Source organism: Haliaeetus leucocephalus, unplaced genomic scaffold (genome assembly GCF_000737465.1).
Source record: "Haliaeetus leucocephalus isolate CR32 unplaced genomic scaffold, Haliaeetus_leucocephalus-4.0 Scaffold41, whole genome shotgun sequence".
NCBI classification, from domain to species: Eukaryota; Metazoa; Chordata; class Aves; order Accipitriformes; family Accipitridae; genus Haliaeetus; species Haliaeetus leucocephalus.
Genome location: NW_010972477.1, coordinates 3,282,867 through 3,305,240, shown reverse-complemented (window position 1 = coordinate 3,305,240; position 22,374 = coordinate 3,282,867). Strand labels below are relative to the sequence as shown.

General features: G+C 47.0%; 1 protein-coding gene across 1 annotated transcript in view; it reads left to right on the top strand.

Annotated features, from left to right (window-relative positions):
• Positions 1-22,374, top strand: part of NFATC1 (nuclear factor of activated T-cells, cytoplasmic, calcineurin-dependent 1) — a 103,551-nt gene that overhangs the window by 20,955 nt on the left and 60,222 nt on the right. Inside the window, exons 3-5 of the mRNA XM_010577049.1 lie at positions 14,909-15,111; positions 18,211-18,383; positions 20,809-20,949. Of these exons, the coding sequence (XP_010575351.1) occupies positions 14,909-15,111; positions 18,211-18,383; positions 20,809-20,949 (517 nt within the window). The remainder of the gene's footprint in view (positions 1-14,908; positions 15,112-18,210; positions 18,384-20,808; positions 20,950-22,374) is intronic.

Genomic DNA, 22,374 nt, shown 5'->3' with positions numbered 1-22,374 from the left:
CGGCGGGCAGCACCGGGGCCGGCGGCGGGGGGCCGAGCTCCCGCCGCCATCCCTCCCCTTCGTTCCCCGCAGATCTTGGCCCGGCGCGTTGCTGTTATGATCGCTATGGAAATAATTTCAATGTGTTTTGTAGTTCTGAGATGCTGCGTCTTGCGTTGTTTGGCCAGAAAGCTGCTTGACTGGTTTTAGAGGGTGGCTGTACATGCATAAACACTGGCTGATTTTTTTCAGGGTGGAAAGTAGGAGATTCGCAGCATGGTTTTAATTAGAATCGCTCATTTAGTCTTTCACTGCAGTGTGTTCTTTAGTTGAAAGATAATTTAATTTTCTTTGTTTTGGAAGATTTTCGTGCTTGTCTGTGTGAAATGTCTTTATTTACTGTGCCTCATTGTGCTTTGTGCATAGCTTTGATTGTGAGGAGAGTCAAAACCAAAAACTTCCCTGGGCTGTATTATTTTCCACCTGCTGTGGCTTTTAATACGGTCTCACTGCTATATGTGTACTAAGTGCCTGCATTTCTAGGAGAAAAACACCAGAGAAAATTGGCAAAGCATGCAGGGTTAGATTTAGCCATAAAACTCTCATTGACTTGAAGAGGAATACCACGTCTGAAAGTTGTGAAGTGCTGAAGAAGTGTAACTGGTATGGGTCAGTTTGGTTTTTCGTCTTGGAGAAGTCCGCAGAAGGTAACACTTGTTGAAAAAAAAGGCGAAAATCAAAAAAATCCTGCTGCACTTTGTAGAACTCTGTATTAAGATTTTTTAACACCTCCTGTGCTACAGAGAGTATTTGGTCTGGTGGAAACACAATGCAGCAGACATATTTAGTGCTTGTCATCTCAGAATAAAAAAAAAAGCTATATAAAATATGTAAACCTCTCCCCATATATGCAGGAATTCATAAAATGGCTTGGCATGTGCAGCTTTTAAAAAAAAATAGAGGTGGCATTTATTCATCAATAATCCTTAATCCTGCAATAATTTTCCAAATGGCTTTCAAATTAATTTTCAACGACTTCTCTTGCAATGATGTTGTTTTCGTTATGTGGGCCTTATGTGTCATAGCTCTGATTCTGCAGTAATACAATATTCCTCAATATAGACTCAAATATTGTTACTGAATATAGGTTATAGAGTATTATTGACTACAAAATGGCAGACGGTTACAGAATTTTACATGAACTCCACCCATAGCTGCAAACATGAGCTGCCAGGGACAAACAAATTTAGACCGCAACTTGCAGACACATGTGCTAGCATCTAGGTACACAAGTAATCTCAAGCACATGTCCTGAACACATCAAAGCCTCATTTTCTAATCCCTCCCGGTTGTGAGGAAAACCTTAAAATATGTGAACTGACAGAGCCCCACTGCTGGCTGCAAGAGCCCTAGTTGAAATGGAGGCAGGTCGGAGAGGTTTTGCAAAGAGCAAGACGATGCAGGGGCAATGCTAGCGCTGGGCTATGGCTCTGCAGTTTTCCTAGTGTAAACGAAGCCCCTGAAACTCTCAGCCCAAATAGATTTTGCACGAGTAGTTGCTCTAATTGCAGGCCAGCGTTTACCTAGAAGCCTGGCCGTAATAGCAGATGTTTTTAGGAAAATCGTCTGATGAGTAAAACCATTCTTCTGTTGCTCCAGTCTCGAGGAAAATAACGTAAATAAAGAAAAATATGATGAAATTTGGCCTTTAGCCTCCTGTATCTCCGATTATTAGTGAATTCTCTTTTCCCTTTTTGTATTAGAAAGGTATGTAATACATGTTTGAATTCAAGATAAAAATGACCATCAGCGGGAATAGCGCTCGGGATTGTATTTTTATTACGATTTTAACACGCACTCCAGTTTTGAAACAACAGCAACAGCAAGGCCACCCAAAATGTACCTGACGCTGCTCCAGAATTTCCCATGTGCTCCAGAGCTGAGGTCGGGAGCACCGCTGGGACCGGGGAGCAGAGGGTTGCTGCGGTCTTTGCAGGCGAATGCGTTGCTCCTCGCTGCGTCTCTCCGCTGAGGGAGGGAGGGCTTATTAGCCCGCGACCACCCGCTGCCCGCCCTGCGTTACGGCTGACTCTTAGGTCTGGGGTACATCACCCCCCCAAAAATCAGGGTGGAGAAGCCGAAGTTACGCTGTGGTGGAGCTGCCTTTGACCTTTCCCTCTGGGATTGCAAAGGGCTGCACAGTCCCACCGTTCGGGTCGATGGGCTCGTACCCCTGCCGTGAAAAGCTGCGGGCAACCGCCCGAAACGCAGGACGGTGGGGGGCGAAGCCTCGTGCCCGTAGCGGGCTCCGCCGCTGCGGCGGGGGTCTTCTCGCAGCAGCCCTGCTCCGCGTCTCGTGGGGCGAAGCGCGCTGCGCCTTACTTGCGGCGCTGCCCTGGGTTCATGGGACACGCGTGCTTTGAAGCGCGTCCCGGGCGGGTTGCAGGGGCGACTCTACGCTTTGGGTTTATTTGGCTAACCGTAGATGTCTGCAACTGAGCTAATTGCCTTAGTTTCCCTCTGTAATCAGGGGAAGGCTTGTCGGTGTAGAGCTTAGGGAGCTATTAATTTTACTCTGGTGTGAACGTCTGAAGCAGCTCAGGTAAGTCACACCTTCAGAGTGCATGTCTCGTTTTGCTGGCTGTGAAGGCGGCCAAGGTGACTAGACCCTGTTGTTTTCCAGCCCGTATGTGTTAAAGGTAGGTGGCGTGAATCACCCGGCTTTTCCCTGTTTCTTTTTGACTTGATGCGTCGTGTATAATTATGTGTAACCGGGCCCAGCAGGCTTTAAGCTCTTACCGGTTCGCCAGGACCGCGGTTTGTTTCTTGGGTTGGATACCCAAGTAAGGCTTGAGCGCGGTGGGGAGGAGCGGTGCTTTTTAAGACTTCGGCGTTCCTATCTCTGGCTTGGGTCTTGGCCCATGCCAGAGCCTGGTGTTTGAAGTCAACAGGTCGGTATAGATGCTGTCTTGCTTTGGGTGTAAAAAACACAGATCCTGGTCACCAGTACGTATCGTACCTCCCTTTGAAGGAGAAAGCGGTACCCTCAGTGTCCTCCTCATGTCCCAGTCATGCACTGACACCCTGCTACACCGACTGCAGCAAGGTGTCGTCCATTTGCAGCAGCGGATAAGCAACTCTGTAAAGCTTTTATTGGCAAGTTCTGCCATTAATATTTGCAACATCTCATTTGGCTGTCTTACTAGCTTTAAACGGGGTTGTGGTATTAGCTTGTCGGTATTTGGATGAAATTCTAGTGCAACAGCTGTTGCTAAATAATGTTACTCAACATGACAATATTTAGAACCATCGATTGAAAATAGTCCATATATGTTGAGAAAGCTTATTTAAGAGTCTTTCATGCTGATTTTATATACTTGCTGTTGGAGATCACAGGCCTTTCAGTTCATTTTAGCCTTTGTGGCCTGTTGGGCAGAGCTACTCATGTTATGCTGTTGGTCAGAGTCTGGTCTGTTGCATCTTTTTTTTTTTTTTTTGGTAAAACAAGTGATAACAACCAACAGCATCATCATTGCTCTCAAACAACTCACAGTGTGGAATCCAGTCTCTCTGGATTTTTCACAGTTTAATCAGACTGTCTTGGAGGTCAAAACCTTGAAGCCGAGCTATAAGATAGACCTGACCTATTTTTATTCCTGCATTAAGATGCTTTCCGTGGAAGGCATGCTCTCAGATAAAACTGCAGCGTAATCGGAGCTGTAGGACCAGGTGGATCAAAGGTGGCTCGTGGAAGGAGAGTAGGACCAGAAGTGTGTAGTGACCTGGCAAAACACACTGCCCTTTTCTGCTCTGAGACAGGAGTCACAAATAGCATGCTTATGAATCTTGTGCATGTGATGACAGCACTTTTTGGGGGTTGAAACAACGGAAGCGGAACCTGTCTTGAGGAACGTACACGTGCAGACAGCACTTTTCTGACTCCGAAGAGCAAGGGGGTTGCATTGATCTGCTTTATTCCCTGAGGAACGTGGGTGTAAATCGCACGAGGACTGGAAACAGAGGGCTGGGAAGCGCTGCATTTTCTGTAGTGAAGAAGGGGTTACCGGGCCACATGGCAGAGTTACTGGCTTTTATTTTATAAGAAGGCTGAAGCACAAATTGATTAAACATAGAGCAGGCTGGAAATATGTAAAAACTTGTTATGAAATTTTCTCTGCTCTAATCGAGTCATGTATCTGTGATGAAGCAAAAACTATCTGGCAGAGCTGGAGACGGGAACTTGATCACCCTATGCCCAGCTCGCTGCTCCTTCAGCCACTAAGCCATCCTTGCTCTGTGCTTTTATAAAATGCCTTGAAATGCTTTCCTTCTTTTAATTCACTTCTACACTAAAAAAAAAAAATAAAATGGACAGAGGTACTGTGAAATTTGGAAGCTATCGGTATTCATGTGACTTGCAGAAGAAGCGAGGAGGTTTATTTCAGACCTTCAGACAGCCTCCCTTCCCACTCCCTCCTTTCCCCAAACACAGAGAGCAGTCAGGGCTTGACTCATGGACTGTCTGATTATAATAAGTCCCACTTGGGACATACAGCTATATAGCGTGCTAGTGCACTACGTGCTTTGTCTGCCTCTATCATTGAGTTTGCAGTTCCTGCTCTGCGCTGTGGCCTTTGACTCCGATGGCTAATTAAGTAGAAAGATGTCTTACATAAGAATTTTTTTGTCTTTTTAAAGGAGTTCTTGGCAAATCAGAGAAATTAAGAATTGGAAGCATATTTATAGTCATTTTCATGGCAACAGAACAGTAAGTCCAGTATTCGTATTATGAATACGGCTCAGTATTTATAGCTCTCCAAATATTTACAGAGATAAAGCCTTTAAACATAGCCCCAGCTTTCTGTCTTCAGCAGCAGTTTAAATAAATGTCATTTGGATAGGAGTTAAAATTTAGGGGGAAAGCAACCATTTCTGGTCTAATACTGTCTCACTGGTGTCTGTGAACCCTAGAGCTATTTTGCCTGGAACTGTGTTGCCCGTGTCCCGTGGGAGCCAGTGTTCATCTTGATGTGCAGGAAAAGCACCTCAGAAGCATGGACCCTTAAGCAGAGAACCCCCGGGGGTAGCTGGGCACCCCACGAATTTGCAGGGGTGGGAATTCATAGAATAGAATCATAGAATCATTTAGGTTGGAAAAGACCTTCGAGATCATCAAGTCCAACCATCACCCATGCCCACTGAACCATGTCCTGAAGTACCCCGTCCACTCGCTTTTTGAATACCTCCAGGGATGGTGACTCAACCACTTCCCTGGGCAGCCCATTCCAATGTTTGAAAACCCTCTCAGTAAAAAATTTTTCCAAATATCTAACCTAAATCTCCCTTGCATCAACTTGAGGCCGTTTCCTCTTGTCCTATTCAAAGGCACGCAGTTACTGCCAGCGAGCCACCGAGCGATAACGCGCCATTCGGGGCGCGGGGGGGGGGGGTTGTCCCGGGTTGGGAGAAGTCGCCGATGGATATCGGCGGTGGCACGGTGCCGTGGCTGGGATGGGCATCGTGCCCGTCCCGCTTGTGCCGACGGCACCTGACGCGCGCCACGGGATGCCGGGCCAGCCTGCGCTCTCGCCCGCGAATGGGAGCTCGCTGGATGCGAGCGATGCGTCAGCGGCATGACAAAAGGCAGCTTGGCGAGTATGAGCTTGCCTGGGGTATCTGCCTAAGAATATGTAATAAATTCCTGTCGTGGTGCTCCTGCGATTTTGGGGGTTTTTTTGTTTTATTTTTTAACTCTTACGTGGCCACGGGTGCGACTGTCCAAACGGAAAGCCGTGAATGATGCCGGGGGCCAATGTTTGAGTGGAAACGGCGTAGACTGAGTGGTTGGGTAGGTTCAGGGAGGGCACTGTTGCCTTGACTTCCCCGCCCCAGACCCGGATTTTTAATCCGCGGTTTCCAGAGCCCTTCGCTCTTGTTGTCCGCGTGCATTTACTTAATTGCGATTGGAAAGCTGCCCACTCTTTGGCTTCGTGGTGCTGAGGTTCCCACCCAGCCGCAAACGCCCGCAGGCCGCGAGGGCGGGGAGCCCCCGAAGGCCGCACATGGCGGCCGTGCTGCAGGACAAGCTGGCTGAGGGGAAGGTTGTCCTCCCGCCTGAGGGCCGGCAGCGGAGCCCCGCGGGGAAACACGGGGCTGTTTACGAAGAGGAAATTTCCTCCTCGAAGCGGACTGCCTGGCGTGGGGGCCACCTCCGTCCCTGCGCGGGGGGAACGACTCTCCCCGGCCTGGTCCTACGAGGAGGTTTTGGAAGCTCCCATGGGTGCCCTCATAGAGACGGGCCGGGGCGCGGAGAGGGCTGGCTGCCTCCGGTCGCCTGGAAGCGGGGCTGGGGAGCGTGATGAGGGGACAAGGATTTGGGGGAGGACGTCTCTGTGGTCTCCTGGTAGAAGATGGCGTGACAGCAGTAACGATTGCCCCATGTCCCAGTGAATAAGGTGCCCAGGACCTACAAATTTCGTTCTGTTAGTAACGCCATTCCTGATGGGCATCCCTCTTGTGAGTCTAACAGTTGTAGGAGGAGTGTGACTTGGTTTGGTTTCTAGGTACGTGTATTTTTGAGGAGTAAAATCCTTCCTAGAAATAGGGAGCAGCGTCTTGCGGCTGTTTAGACAAGGAGGTTTCATGGCTGTGCTGAGAGCCAGCAGCCACGAAGGCTGTTTTTCCCTGGATAGAGACCGAAATTACTTGTGAGCCAGTGACTGAGTGTGCAGCATCTCTATTGCATTAAGATTAATAATTCCTCACAGTGTATTTGCAGCTGGAAGTTTTATATAGATCTTTATTCATCATGATGTGAACAGCTGCTCTTTTGCTGCACTGTTGAATTAAAGTCCAAGTGGCAGCGCTAGAAAGTGCCACATAAAACACACTCCTGCTGTTTTCCATTCACTCCTTCTCCTGTCCAGCTCTCACCTGCTGCCCAGGCTTAGCCCTTTGCAGGAGCAAGCCATCTTATTTTTATTTGTGGACCAGCTCTGACTGTATTTGGATCTTAAAACAGAGTCTGAGTGAATCCAAGGAAAATTAGTTTTAGAAAGGAAAAATAAATCTTGAAAGTAGCAGAAAAAACTGTAGGAATTCCTGTTACATTTTTATTTGAAGTTAAGGGAAGGGCTAAGGGGTAGTGGCATGTATGTTAAGTCACACGGGGCATAAATGATACACTTTGTTTGGTTAACTGTGTCAGATAAAATTCAGCAGAAGCTATCACAGCCAGAGGGTCGCCTCAGCTCCTAAGAAGGTGTTTTCTTTTCTTTTTTTTCTTTATTCTGAAGTCTGTCTGCTCTGCTGTTTTGAATGAGACGTTCCTCTTTTTTTGGCTCGTGCTCTCGCCAGAGAACAGAGTATACAGGAGCATCCGAGTGGCCCAAGTTTAGCACCTCTATTTTGAATCCACACTGACAAGTGGTCTGGAGCTGAGCTTTGCACCTCATCCAAAAACTGGCACCCGCTATTGCATGCCTGGTTGCTGGCAAAGGGAAGAGGTACCTGGTCAGGGTGATGTGCCTCTCTCTGTCCTAGGCACGCTGTGGGCTGCAGCAGCCCACGTCCTTCAGGACCAGAGACCTAAAAAACACAAAGGGCACACGGGTGGTACGGCAGTGCCTGAAACACGTACGCCTGCAGACTGTGGTGCTGAAGGCGGAGAGAAACAGCCGGAAAGAGGCAGGGATGCCACGAGAACCCCAGTGAGGCGAGCGCCGCGGTGGTTTATTGGTGCCGAATCGACACTGCCAGGGCTGGTCCTCGCCCCGCGGGGTCCTGCGTCTCTCAGCTGGGGGCTGCCGGCCCTTGCCCAGAGCCCACTTTCAAGCATGGAGTACAGTTGCCTGCTGGTTCCCTGCCGCTGCCTTGGGGTGCCCGGTGGACCCTCTGATCTACAGGAGGGATGCCTGGCTTCCTTCTTGAGCAGAGAAGTCTGGGGTGGTTTGAGTCCTGCTTAGTCAATAAGCCGTCTCCCATGGGTGGGTTTAGATTAGATGGAAGGAAGAAGTTGTTCACTGTGAGGGTGGTGAGGCGCTGGAGCAGGTTGCCCAGAGAGGCTGTGGCTGCCCCATCCCTGGCAGTGTCCAATGCCAGGTTGGATGGGGCTTGGAGCAACCCAGTCTAGTGGAAGGTGTCCCTGCTCATGGCAGGGGGTTGGAACTAGATGATCTTCCAGGTCCCTTCCAACCCAAACCATTCTGTGATTCTTTGGCACTTGGCGTTAAGCCCTTTGGTTTTGGAGAGAAGGCCGAGTGGAGAGTCTCTACAATCTCCTGCCTCAGGGCACCTGAGGTGTGTTTTTTCTTTAAGCCTCCCCTAGCAAAGGAATTCGGAGCCAAAACGGGGCGAAATAGGTGGGGGGTATTTTGCGATGAGGAGGGCAGTCTTTTCAGGTCTTTTTTTTCCCCCAGAGCCATAGGTTGCTGGCTCTCTGAGCCTTCAGCAGCAGGTCCCCGGGCATTTTCAGCCCAGGGGCAGGGAGGCAGGGCAGTTCAGTGGCTGCCCAGGCGAAGGTCAGGCAGAATCTCTGCAGTGCACATGAGAATAGATGCCCAGGTCTCCTGACCTCGCCCTCGGTGCCTTCGCTTCACATGACAGTCATTGCCTGCAAGACCAACTTTTCCCTCTTCCCATTGAAACCCATGATGCAACAGCTTACGTCTTCCAGTGCTTCTACAGGGTAGCTAAAAGTAAATTCTTTTTCTTAAAAATCAAATTGATGACCCTCTTTTTATGCATGCTTGGTGCTCACTGCTAAAATGAATACCCAAAATATTTGCGCACTTTCTTTGTCGTTTAAACAATCTGACCTTCAATTTGGTTTTAAAAAATCGGGACACTGAGCGCTCCCTGATGTTATTTTTTTGAGGCTGTATATTAGGTACGCTTTTAAAACATGGCAATTTGTTTCATTTTTTCATTCATCATGTGCAGTTACTGTAACAAAAAAAAGGCCTACTGCTTGAGAAAGTTAGCAATAAAGCTATTTGGTGTGCAGCTCCCAAAGCTCTGGCTTAAAGAGACAAGCAGCAATTACTCTAAAAATTTCACTATTTTATAGATTTTATCCTGTTTGACCTGTTTGAAAGCATTGGAATGATGTTCCAAAACATTGATTGGAAAAAAAGGGGAAGATGCCCCCTTTCCCCAGACTGGCTGTTTAGTCTCACTAATGATTCTTTCCGAACTGACTCGGGGTATTCCTTGAACAGTTCTAGAAATGAAAGTGGGACAGATGGACGTGTAAGACATTGCTGGTAAGCTCTGCAGTTCCTGCTGCAAGCAGCGTGGCCATCGGTTACACGGTCGGATAAGAAAATGTAGATATTGTTCTTACTATTTTTAGAGGCACAAATGGGTGTATTTATTTGTTGTATTTGTTATGTACCAAACGTACAAAGGACAGGCACACACGTCTGTAGACCCATCATTGATATGGGCATTACCTTTGGATTGTTTTGGCACATCATTATAATTAAGGATGCAGCCCCTATTAGCCTGGAGAGTCTCAGGCAGAAACTGCTGACTAGTTTGGAGAGTGAATACTAAGTCCCTGGTTGTGCCCCACTTTGTTATTAGAGTGGGAGCTCTGCCCTGAATGCATTGGGGCTGGCTAAGCCCTAACTCTGCCACTACGGTCATTTAACATATTTACAGAGTCAGAGGCTGGAGGAATGCACCGCTGTAGGGTTTTTGCAGTCTTTTCCCAGAATTCCAATAAGTACACTTAAAAGCTATTGTGTAGTGTAGCTCCCTTTTTTCCTGACGGCGTGGGTGGGTGCAGAGGGTGTACCTGGCTGGTGTGTCCCGTCGGAACGGGACCTTCTTTTGGTGGCCTCCAGGAGCCTCTCCAGGCACAGAGGACTCTTTGTTATGACAGGTAGCTTTCTGAGCATTTCAACAGATGCTTTGGCATGCCAAAAGCATAAAGCACTTGGAAGGGAGCACGCAGAATATTTCAGCCGCGTTTCTTAAAATAAATGTCGTGGCTTAAGTAATAGAAGTTTTCCTCACAGACTCTAGAATAACCACCGATGCCGAAATAGCGTTTGAGTCGTTGGACGCGATGTTTGCAAAAATTCCTCAAAATCCGGTAACTGTAGCAAGGTTCGGGGAGATTTTGCTTTTTTTTTCTAATGCTCCTGTTAAAAGCACCTCACCTCCTCCTGCTCATCGTTTTTCAAGTCTGTTTAATTCTGATCGCCAGATTTCATAGATAGGCACCAGGCACGCGGTTGGAATCCAGGCAGGCTGGATATGCTCACGTCTGTGATAAACCTGAGGTTATCATTGCTGTAAGACTGAATCAGCTAGTACCTTGCAGTCGGATGTTGGCTGCAAGAGGTGAAACAGAACTGTTTCCCTCCTGCTTTTCTGGCCGCCGGAGGAAGACGCCTGGTGTTCAGCACTGCGGTGCCTGGATGCATGGAAAACATTCAGCCCCGATGCACGGTGCAGAGCGCGTCTCCCCGGGGAAAGGCTGGGATTTGCTTTGGCACCCTGCACCGAGATGAGCAGCAATCCACTGGTGAGAATCAAGACGTGTTGGTGGAAAGAGGGCATTGCGAAAGCGATGACGGAGAGGTGTAGGAATCCCAAGGGAAAGCTTGGTGCGGTGGAGCAGTCGCCCAACCGGTGCAGCCTTTCCCTCGCTCTTGCGTAAGATGATGTAAAGTGACAAAGAGCTTAACTGTGATCGGTCCTGTTCTGGTGTTAATTACCAGTGACTGCATCGCTTTTGATAGAATTAGAGGAGTGTGAAACAGGCCCACAATTAAGTCTGATTCTGATCTTAGCAACTTCAGACAATATAAATGCAAATATCGTTTGAGACCAGTTCAAATATTTTTAACAGTGTTGCTCAAAAAAAAAGAGCAGAGTAGTCAGTGGTCCGTCAGAACAAGAGAACACGACCCACTTTCATTTCAAAACCAAAACCACTGACCACAGAGGTCTTATCTGCCTACTTAAGTTTTGCCTGCATCTTGCCTTTGTACTAAACCAGGAGACTGCTGTATCGTCACCTTTATTTGGGAAGGAAAACTCATTGAAAAACATTGTGCACCTGATCCTTATTTGCAGCTAAGTCCTTTTACACTTTCACAGCAGGGAAAAGTACAGCTCTTTCCACTTGGATCTACGTATTGCCAAGTAAAGCATGCTCGGTAGGAAAGGCACGTCCTTTATTATGAATGCCATAGCCGAGAGCAGCCTTTGTCACCCATACTCAGCCACTGAGTTATTAAGAGAAGAGCTTCGGACTGTGTTACACAGAGAAAAAGATAAAAATAGGGTGTCTGACGCATGCATCCCATGTCGCACGCCAGGAAACAGAATCATTATACCACCGAGTACAGTATTCCAGAGCATGCGTGGAAAATATGCATGGATGTGAACACGCGAGATCTTTCCTCATCAAGAAAAATACTCATTCCCCCTTTTCCCCCATCCCATTTTAGATCTGTCTTGTTCGATATTCCCTTTACCTGTTGACAAATCTAACAGTCTAGAGTACCGCAGCTCTGCCTTCACTGCCACCACTCCCTTTGTCGACTTGCTGAACGATGGGACGGTAATACCGCTCTCCTATATCTTGAGGAAGCCACAGAATAGTCTCGCTGCGCCCAGCTGAGAGTAAGCAAAATCTTGCCCGTTCTCCAGACATCTGCAGCATGGTGAAAACTCCCAAAGCTCAACGCTGTCTGTCACAGAAATCGTGTGCTGGGTGCATAACTAAAATGAGTCATCCACAGTATGTGCCCCTTTAAATGTTAATCCTTGCATCGTTCTTTTATTGCTTCTGTTGGCATACACAATTATGTGACATAATATAAAAGTAAATAATGTGATGCAATGGGTAAAACTGAAAGGGAAATACGTATTGGAGATCAGATGCCTTCTACCGCAGAATATGACATAAAACTTACAGTGACGTGAGTGCGGATTTTGCCTGTTTTGAGGGCGGCAAAATCAACTGTGTAGTGATTACATTAGTCTTTCTGGATGTTTTTGACACTTCCCAGCTGTTGAAAACTTCTGTTCGTTCAGTGCTGTAACAACTACTTGTCTTCAGGTGCAGCAGTCAGGGAGTAAGTAACTGTGGGTAATGGATCCAAAGCAAAGCCCAGCACGGCTGTACAACAGGGCCTTTAAAAAAACCAAACATAAATCTAGTTTAAAGGTCACAGACCTTAAAAAACAATGCAAAATGTGCATCTGAGATCTTCTTATTTTCCAGCACGTGAACACTTTTTGGGGAAGGGCAGGTGTGCAAAGCTGAGAACTTTGGGTGTTTGATTGCATCCTAGTAGGAAGCCTGTGGGAAAAGCACAAGCTGAGACTCAGAAGTAGGTTACGAGATATGGCAGCAGCCGAGTTCAGATTTAAAGATAAAGTCTGAAATAGCAGAACCCAATGCAAGACCAACATTTTTTGACCCTTTTGCCCGGATTCAGTAAAACATATGGGTACCTCGGTGTGCGATTTTGCTTTTGCTGAATTGAGGTTTGAGTTACTCGCTAGTCTATTTTTACGTTTTAAGCGGCCTTGTAATTCTATATGTGTTTGTTTTAATTTTACACTCCCCATAAAAAGCACCGTCCATGACGAGTTGGAGAAGTGACCGCTGGTAACGCTTAGAAATTTAATCGGCCGGTGTGTCACACTGTCTTACTTTCCCCCCCTGCAAACTTGCGTGCCGCTCTCCATCAAAAATACCCCGCGATACCTTGCGTCTCCTCTGTCACCTTGGCTTTGCCGCTGAGGCTCTGGAGATGCCGAGGCGGGGTGAGATCAGCCCGGGCCGAATCCAGGTCACTCCACCAGCCCCGCTCGTGCGTGCCGGTGACGGTAGTGACCGTCCTGGGCTGCGAGGCGGGGAGGGACGGGGTGGTGACGAGGAGGACGGTGGCTTCTCCGTGGCTGCCGGCTGTGCCAGGGAGCCAGGCAGCTCAGGTTGCGCCTCTACCTGAGGGGTTTAAAGCCAGAAAACCCTCTTTTTGCAGCATAGCACTAACATCAGTGTCAGGGGTTGCGGGTGTTCTGCGTGGGGCTGAACGGAGACGCGCAGCCCGCGGCACCCTGCTGAAGGCAACGTGCAGGCTTGGCTCTGCTTTCCTCTCTCTGTCGTTTCGCCGATACCGCAGGTTTTCAAACTGCCGCTAATGTGTTTTCAATTTGACAACGCGGATAGAGACACCCCCCCCCCCCCATATCATATCACAACCCCCTGGCTCTGAGCTGCCTTCGCGTGGTGTCTCAGCAATGCGGAGCTGATAAAATACTGTAGCGCTGGGAATGAGCCTCCTTGTCCTGTCCCTGCGTCCGCCCAGCATCCACGCGCTTTAGGTAAGGACGTAAAAATCACTACGCTCCATCAAACAAATTAAAGCGCTTCTGTTTTCCTCTTGGCTCTTCTGACCAGAGTGTGGGGTGAAAAATCTGTAGTACACCCAATTAGTGATAGAAGATGTGTCTAGGCACAAGGTCCTTCCTTGCTCATGCATTGGTCACCGTGGTACCTGAAAAGTTGCCGTTTTGCATTCCTGTTGCCACCAGTGTGTTTGATAGCAGTGGGAAGGCTTCGTGCCTGTGTTTGCACTCACCAGAATTTTGCAGTGCTCAGGGAGCAAAAGTGACTCAAGATCTTTGTTCTTAATAGCATTCCTGCTGTCAGAAGGTAAAATACCCTGGAGAGATAGGTCTTATGTTATTATGAAGCCACAAATTACTTTTTAAGATTTAAGGAGAGTGAAAGCAAGCAAGCGAAACACAAATATCGACAACATTTGATACAGGTTTCACCGCTTGCTTTCAGCTTTATTTAGCTTTGAGCTCACAAGCACCATAAACTAAAATTGTTTCTCCTCTCAAAATCACAATCAGTAGTCTAATTTTGATCTATCGCATTTAGTGACGGTGGATAACTCGTGCCCAAACCCACCTGAACCATTCACAGAGGAAACCGAACCTACAACAAAGTGAGCAGGTTTGCTCTGTGATGGTGCATCTCGTGGGACAGCCCACCTTGCCCACGCTCCTCTCTCCTATAGTTGCTGCATCCTCCCTTCCCATGGGACGAGGCTTCACAGCTGACTACTGCAAAATAACTACTTCTGTGAGGCTCAATTCCCAGGGTTGGATGGCAGCGTAAAGCGGAGGTTGGAGCTCCTCTGGGGCCAGCACCCGTGGTCTCCTTCACACCAGCGTGTACCCAGAGGAGCTTCTTCAGGAGATGGTGGGGATGAGGTCAGGCTCTGCTCCTGCTCCGTCCCCAGCCAGTGGCAGAAATAACTTGTGTTGTCATCAGAGCGGTCACTGTAACATGGATGAGGTTCAAGTCAGGCCCAGTAGCTTCAATGAGATTTTTGTGCGATTATAACAAGAATTTGACACACATGGTGAGCTCCTAGTTGTGTATATGTGATCTGTCTCCACGCTGGCCCAGGAGGTATTTACCAGCATAAAAATCAGTTAATGAGGGGACGTGTCACGAGCAGCAGCCTGCTGCTGCACGAGGGATGACCCAGGAAGCTTGGGGATGGATGAGCTGTGTCCTTTCCACTCGCAAACCCCGGTGGTTTTGCCACGCTCAGTACTGGGAGGGAACATTGACTTCATTGTGGTTTTTGCCAAACACCACGGCAGAATTTATGCAAAGTTTTCTGTGGACGTAGCAGGAGCCCTCAAAAGCTCACCCCGTCTAAAGTGCCTCAGGTCCTTCAGGATAATGAGACATTTTCTGAGTGCACCTTTTTATTGTACCAATATTACGTTACAGGAAAAATGGAAGGGGGGAACTTAACACATAGCACCTGTCACAAGTTCTCTCCTTGAATTAGGCTCTCCTGCTTATAAAAATTTAATTGATTCCTAGCAGTTTATGTGCATGGTGCTCAGTGGGCGTTTTCTGTTCTCTTGCCAGCTACATGGTTACTTAGAAAGCGAGCCGCTCACGCTACAGCTGTTCATTGGGACTGCAGACGACCGCCTGCTGCGACCCCATGCTTTCTACCAGGTTCATCGAATCACCGGGAAGACCGTTTCCACCACCAGCCACGAAACAATACTTTCCAACACCAAAGTCCTGGAAATTCCACTTCTTCCAGAGAACAACATGAGAGCAATGTAAGACCCAGGCACCATATCTGACTCCTAGCAGTTTCCTCTTGGTTGCCTCACTTCATTTCTTCTGCGTTGGGTTTTGGTTTTATTTTTGTACACACTTTTCCTTCTCCTGTATTTTGGGGTTTTTAAGTATTCTCTGTAATAGTAGGTTTTCACAACTTTGCCAGGACAAATTGCCCCTAATCAGCTTAACAACAAAATGAACTTCACAAATATTTATGACAACCGATTGCTTTCATTCTAGAGTTTCAGCCAATGTGCTTATTTGCCATTTAAAATAAGTATCTCGGTTACCAAGCTGTAAATATCTCCTACCTCAGCTCCTGCATTTAGTTTCTAAATATGACACCTCTTGCTCCTATACGCACTAGCACAAGGAACAGGGCCTATTAAAATTTATCTTTGGATGTCAAAGGAAACTCGTAGAGAGCATTTCCAAGTACCCTAGTAGTTTTCTGAGATGAATAAAACCACTCTTATTTCTTACGTAATAAAAATCAGCATTTTTCATGGCATTTGTTTAGAAGCAAAGCTTCTAGAACTAAGAAGTAAAGGTGACAGCTTACAGATTGGAGTTATTAAACTGGGGTAAGTTTAGTCCTACGCAGAAAAGCAGGCATGGATGTCTTAGGATCTTTGAATTAGTAGGAGTCTGAGTGATAATTAAGTGCCCCATAGGTCCATTACACACAGTTAAATTTCATTATAGGATTGTATATAAAGGTTCAAATATCCCTCTGTGTATGTGACATACATGAGACCCTCCACATTATTTAATCCCATCCGCTCTGCCCGCCTCGTTCAAATGATCCTAGCCCTTGCAGGAGGCATCTGCCTTGGGAGGAATTTGTGTGTGCTTGCGTGCATGTACAACTCTTGGTGTGTGTAAAAATGTGAATGTATTCATGTTTATATATAGATGCATGCACCTTCGTGTGTATGTATGGGGAGACAGAAAGATAAGTAAGTAGACAGACAGAAAGCAAGGAAGAAATCGTGGCCCCGCCAAACCAGATACCATGGGAAAATCCCAGGGAGCTTACTAAAATCACAGTTTCACTTCTTGTTATTCAGACAGTTTGCTGTGCCTTAATAAAGTGAAAAATGGTATCAGACACCTGAAGTCCTTCCGCATGTAGTGGTTATTAGAAGCTGGTTTGCAGTGTCATGTACAACATGCCCCGGGGTGCCTCATGTAAATAGAAGAGCTAGAATGTGTTTAGCTGCATTGCCAGCTGGGCTTAGGGTGATCACTCAAGACCCGAGGACCTCTGTCACTGCATTGTGTTAAAAGTCACGACAAGCCTGCAAAATTATTGGCCCCTTTTGCTGTCATCGTAAGCTGGCACAACTCCATTGAGGTTATTGAAATTTCACCAATTTGTACCCACGCCATATTTATTTGGCCCTTTATTTTTCCAGTTGGAATCACATTTTTGGCCATCTAGGAACATGATTACCGTTTCAATCATCTTTCTCCCTAGAATAAAGGTGGTTACAGAGTTTGGGAGCCAAGCTGAATATTTTTGTGACATTCATGCCAGATCGTAGTAGAGCTCTCCCAAGAGCCACAAACAATGCTTTGGCATATATAAGCCTTACACGTCAGTAGTCTAAAACCTCATGTAGCACTAACAATGAATTGAAATTTGGAGCCAAGGACTTTTCTCACACATACTTTGTGTATTCAGGCCTTAATTCAGTGAAACACTGAAGCTCATCTGCACATTTAAACTTTTGCACATTTAGCTACTCCTATTGACTTCAGATTTTAATGTCCCAGACTTTACAAGCCTGAATTTCAATGCTTTGTCTCCTCTGAACTTTACTGGCTCTGAACTAATTGTCATTAAGTACTTTTTATTTATTTTACAAGTGTTGCTATAGGAGAGACAATATTGAGAAGCACGCTGTTTCTTCTGTACGTTATGGATCTTTGCGTAGAATGTTGATGTGGGGACAAATATTTCATAATTCTTACGGCTTCACCTGCTAATACGTGTTGTTGAGAAGCTTTAATACTTTCATTAGTTTCTTTGATCATACCAGCAAGGGCCTTTTTGTTATTCTGAAATCCATACTTTGGAAAAAATGCAGATCAAAACTGTGCTGCCATAGTTCTTGTTTGCAGTTTGCTTCAGAACAGAACTTCAAAGCTCTGGAGGGGGAATTAAACTCTTTGAATGCAAAATAAAATTAAACTATGCATATTCAGTGTAATAAAATGCGTGCCAGAGACCAGTACCCAGAAGAAATTGCCATGTAGGCTTTGTAGTTGTGGCCAAAGCGGAGGTATTTTTGCAGTGGGTTTCTGAGTGCATATGTTTATATATCTTTTGTTCTGGGAACTTCCTCTGTTGAAATTTGCTTTGACAAAAATTCTGACTTGTAAACTCATCCAGGAGAAAAGCAAAGTTAAAAAAAGGAGAGAGAGGTCAGAAACAGTAACAGTTCTATCTGATGAAAAGCATGTTTTTCCCTAATGTGGAGGGAGGACTCTGAGTTTAGTTTTTTTCATGCAGAGCTTCAGCTTGACACTCAGTTTGGGAGTATTTCCAACTCATTCAAATACAAACACCTTGACAGTAGAACTGACCCCAGGGAGAGCTGTGCTCATTAATAAGCATTTTCAGGACTTTGCCCTAGAATAAAAATCAAGTCAGATTTTTCTCCAAATTAGCTGTAACAAGTGCAATTGTAAGTAATACTGCATTCCAGGTTAGTAACACTTTGTGCATTACCATCTCATCCCATTGACTCTTCTGGTCTCGCTATTTTTTGGGGGCTTTGGTTAATCTGTAAGCACCATCATTTTAGAAAGTCTTTTAGACTTTCTTCCTCTGGGAACTGAAGTAACATCCTAAACTTGTGTGCTCAACAGCAGCTACTGTCTGTTACTACAGATAGCCCCTACTTAGCTACTTGTGGATGCCAGTACTAGCCTTAACAAAGTCTGCTGTGTTCAGCCTGGTCATTGCGTCATGCCTGACTCAGATTTTTAAGAAGGATGTACAGGAAAGAGGAGAGAGATCGCATGCTCCTGTCTTCCTGAAGTCTGCTTGAAATGAATTGCATTGCTCTGTGTTTCCTTTTGGATAGCATCGACTGTGCTGGGATATTAAAGCTCCGAAACTCTGACATCGAGCTGCGCAAGGGGGAGACGGACATCGGTCGGAAGAACACGCGTGTGCGGCTGGTGTTCAGGGTTCATATCCCGCAGGCCAATGGCAGGACCCTCTCCTTGCAAGTAGCCTCCAACCCCATCGAGTGCTGTAAGTAGGAGAAAACATCCTTCTCTTGCGGGGTATTGTGCCGTCCCACACGCAGTCTTTGTCCACCGACATGCTGTACGTTGGTTTTGCTTTACCTGTCCAGTTGGTGAACCTTAATCTGCTTTCCAAAAGCACATGGTTTATATTGAAGACAAAATACCCGCGTCTTAGAAAAAAATGTGTAGCTTTGTGCATTGATTTCAATAGGAAAGAACGCACTTAAAACAAGAGTGCACTTAAACTAACAGCTGACCTGGAAGGGACAAGACTTCTTTTTTTGGTGACTCCCTATCATACAGGTAACTGCTGTAGGAGTTTTGGAAAACAGCTACCATGTCCTGTTCACTCTCTGCCTCCCCATCATAAAGCAAAAAGCAGCAAACAAAACCCCAACCCCTTTGATGAGGAGCTAGCAGTATACTAGAACTGACACACTGGCACAAGCTGCCTGCAGCTTCAGAAAACCTCCAGAAACCAGGTTTCCGCACTGGGGTCTCTTTGATTGAAGAGACTGCTTTTTATCAGATACACTGGGACACCCTCCAAAGACATCTATATCATCCTTGCTCTGTAAGCCTTGTCATCCTCCCACACACAAAACAAAACCTGCTTGCTTTGCGTAGCTTTAAGACCGCAGCGTAAGTGGTGGAAATTGAATTTCAGTCTAACTCCCAATGCTAATTTGGTCATCTGGATGGAGTGAAACAGTTTTTTAAGGTTTTGTTGGATTCCACAAAGTGGATCTTTCTGATGCAGACAGGGTAGGGAGTAACTTAACATCTGGCGGGGATGTGGGGGGTGAGCTCTGGGGGTGGGGAGCAGAGGGGATGGGGAGGATGCCTTGACCATCCCTAGCTCCACGCGTACTGGAGGGTCTTGTTTGTGCTTGTGCCTGCATCTTTGCCGGGCTGGAATCCCACACAACATGTCTGGCAGGTCCTGGAGCGTGTCAGCATTTGATCTCTTGGAAGCGTAGTGCTTTTTCAGGGACCATTAACAGGGAGGCTGCAGCAAAGAGCATCCCTGCATTCCCTTTTGCAAAAGCAGTGGCATTGGTGACAGACTTTCAGACCAGTGCCAGCGCTCCATCCTTTCGCCTAGGGTAGTACCGCTGCCGCTCTGGTAGTCCAAGCCTGCAGGAGAGGCAGAAGTTGTAGGAAAGGGTAGTGCTGTTAGACCGACAGGGATAGCTTCTCTCCTCCACTGTCATTCATTTAAATAAACAAATGAGTGTTGGCAGTGGGAAGGGAGTTACATTAAGATAAGCCTATGTTATTTATGAAGAATAGCAGAGCCTTCTTACCTATAGCAGATAGACTGGCATAAAGCCCTGTCTTCTGTCCAGGACATGTATGAGATGAATAATTTTGCCTTTGTTTCTTATTCAAGGGCAAGTTCTAGGCTAACGCACAAAGCAAAAAATGTGAGGAGTCGTGGTTTCATCCTGCTTCTGTTGAAGCTGATGAGAGCTTTTCAGTTGCTATATAGCAGGATAAGGCACAATTTGAATACATCCTGAACTGGTCTGAGCAAAAGTGCCAGGCTCAGGAAGGCACTAAATATGAAGCCAATTGGATTTGTATCAGTGAACTGCAGTTTTGAGGGTTGTGTAATGAGCAAAAGCATGGTACGTGCCTCCTGAAAGGAGCGGAAAACAGGAGAAAAAATAAGTGCTAGTGTTATTTCCAGTGCAGAATGTGGAATAAGCTGGTGCCAGAAGCTTCCTGCATCTCTTAGTGCATGTGACACCAGGAGGAGCCGTGTAATCTGGATAGAATGTCACGTCATCCCTTGAAGCACAGCCATGCTTGCTCCGTGTCCCAGTTGGGGGGAATAAAATATGTGCCGCGAGAGTACCGGATTCCGTTTGCATGGATCCACGTGTGCTTTGGCACTCAGGTGCTGGTGGAAGTACGCTCTCTAAACTGTGAGCTTCTGCTGGATCGCGAGGCCCGTGGCTGCTGCTGCTGCTGCAGGACAGTTTGCAGAATTGGCAGTACAGTGTATAGTGACTGAAACACATTTTGGGCCTGGATGGTCATGTTGTCATGTGTGCCTTCTAAACACACGGCATATATGTTATAGATAACATGAGAGAGAATTATTTCAAATAAACAAATTTCAATAAAAATATACTTTGTGATACAGTACAGATCAGGCTGACTTTTAAAACAGCTTGTTCTTTGTGAGCCTTTTGAATCTGTACTGCGATGTTTGATAACCCTATTGTTTACGATCCAGGCGCTTGAAAACCAGCCGTGTTTCCTGCAAACTTTCTGACCTTTTTTTGTTTCTGTATCAAACTCAGCTTATCTTACGAGGGTAAGCATTAAGTTGCTTACTAATGTGGTATTTACTTATTTTTGTGTGTATGTGTGTGTTTGTGGTTGCTTTTTTTTTTTTTTTTATCTTTATAACTCTCCAGCTCAGAGATCTGCCCAAGAACTGCCTCTGGTGGAGAAGCAAAGTACTGACAGCTTTCCTGTTATTGGAGGGAAAAAAATGATACTGACTGGCCATAACTTTCTGCAAGACTCCAAAGTCATCTTTGTGGAGAAAGCACCAGGTATGTCTTTTCAATCTAGACTCCGGTCTGCCTTTTTTTCCCTGTTTCAAAATCTCTGCCAAACGATGAAAGCATAAATACGGTAATGACATTTTCTTCTGCACGTAATATGTTTTCCGTGTCACTGCGCAAAGCTGTGAAAGTGATCTGAGCCATGCCTAATGCTGAGGTTTCGCACTGTGGCAGGTGTCGTTACAGGTAGACAGTAGATATTGAAGGTCAGCGTTTGGCATTTGTTTTTGTAGCAAACCATGGCTGTACCGGGTAGGACCTGTGAAAAGTGTTCGAAGCCTCCAATGGCAAGTCCCTGTAAAACCTGCAAGATGGTGCATCTCGTTAAAACCTTTCTGTAATTTGTGGAAGAGGGAGCAGTGCTGCTGGTGGTATGTGTGCGCAGCCGTGTCTCCTTCTGGGGCAGTTGAGACCGGTGGCACTTACAAGCTGCTGGCGAGGAGGAGTTGCAGCGTTCATTTGAAGGACGTGTTTCTGGTTTACCTTGAGGGCTGGGGGAGAACTGAACACGACTGGCCCCCACAACTGGTGCTGCTTCTGCAGTGCATTGGTGGTGGGACTGGTCCTCCTGGGGAAGGGTCCCGAGCCAGGCTGAAGCAGGGCAAGCAGCGTGGGGTGGGAGCCGAGGCCAGAGCAGGAGGTCTCTGTGGGAGCGGTGGGTCACAGGGTGACAACGCACAACACGCGCGAATGCCCCTGCGGTAAAAGGCGGAGGGAGCGGAGCTGTGAGTCAAAGTCAGGCTCTGAAACGAGATCGTGAAGGCTAGTTTTGAGCCTTGTTTTGGAAAGGGTTTCCGTGGCGCTGGCACAAGCCATGGATTCCTCAGCTGCCGGCTGAAAACCCCCCTCCCTGAACTTTAAACAGTCTTGGGCGCTCCTCAGGCTGCCAGCGCTGGCTTTGATACTGCAGATGTTTAACCCTCCATGTCCATGGAGTTCCTGCGCCATTCTCCTGCCCGTTGCCCGTGCGGGCGGCATGGGAAGCCGGGCCACAGGAGGGGATGGCGAGGCGAGCGGGGGAGGCTCTGGAGGTGAAGAGCTGAGTCTTTGAGCTCAGCTGACCCAGGGGAAGAGCAGAAGAGTTCCCTGAAGTTCCCCGGCAGAGTCGTGGGTTGGTGAGGTTTAAGTCACCAAAAGCATGCGTGGGGTGGAGGTAATGCCCCAGCTCTTTGGCGAGAGCCGGTCTGTGCCGTTCCCGTGACCCCCCACGTTGCTGTTGGGCTGTGGCCGTGAGATGAGCAGAACACCCTTTCTGTTTGCTAAGAAAGTGGTATTGCAATTAAAAAAACCCGAACTCTGCTCTTTGTGTAGCATGAGGGAAGGGAAGAACGTGACTGTCTACTTTAAACTTCCTTTGCTGCACAGAAGTGGGTTAGTGTGACATGTCAGGAGCAAAGTCCTCGATCTGTCTCA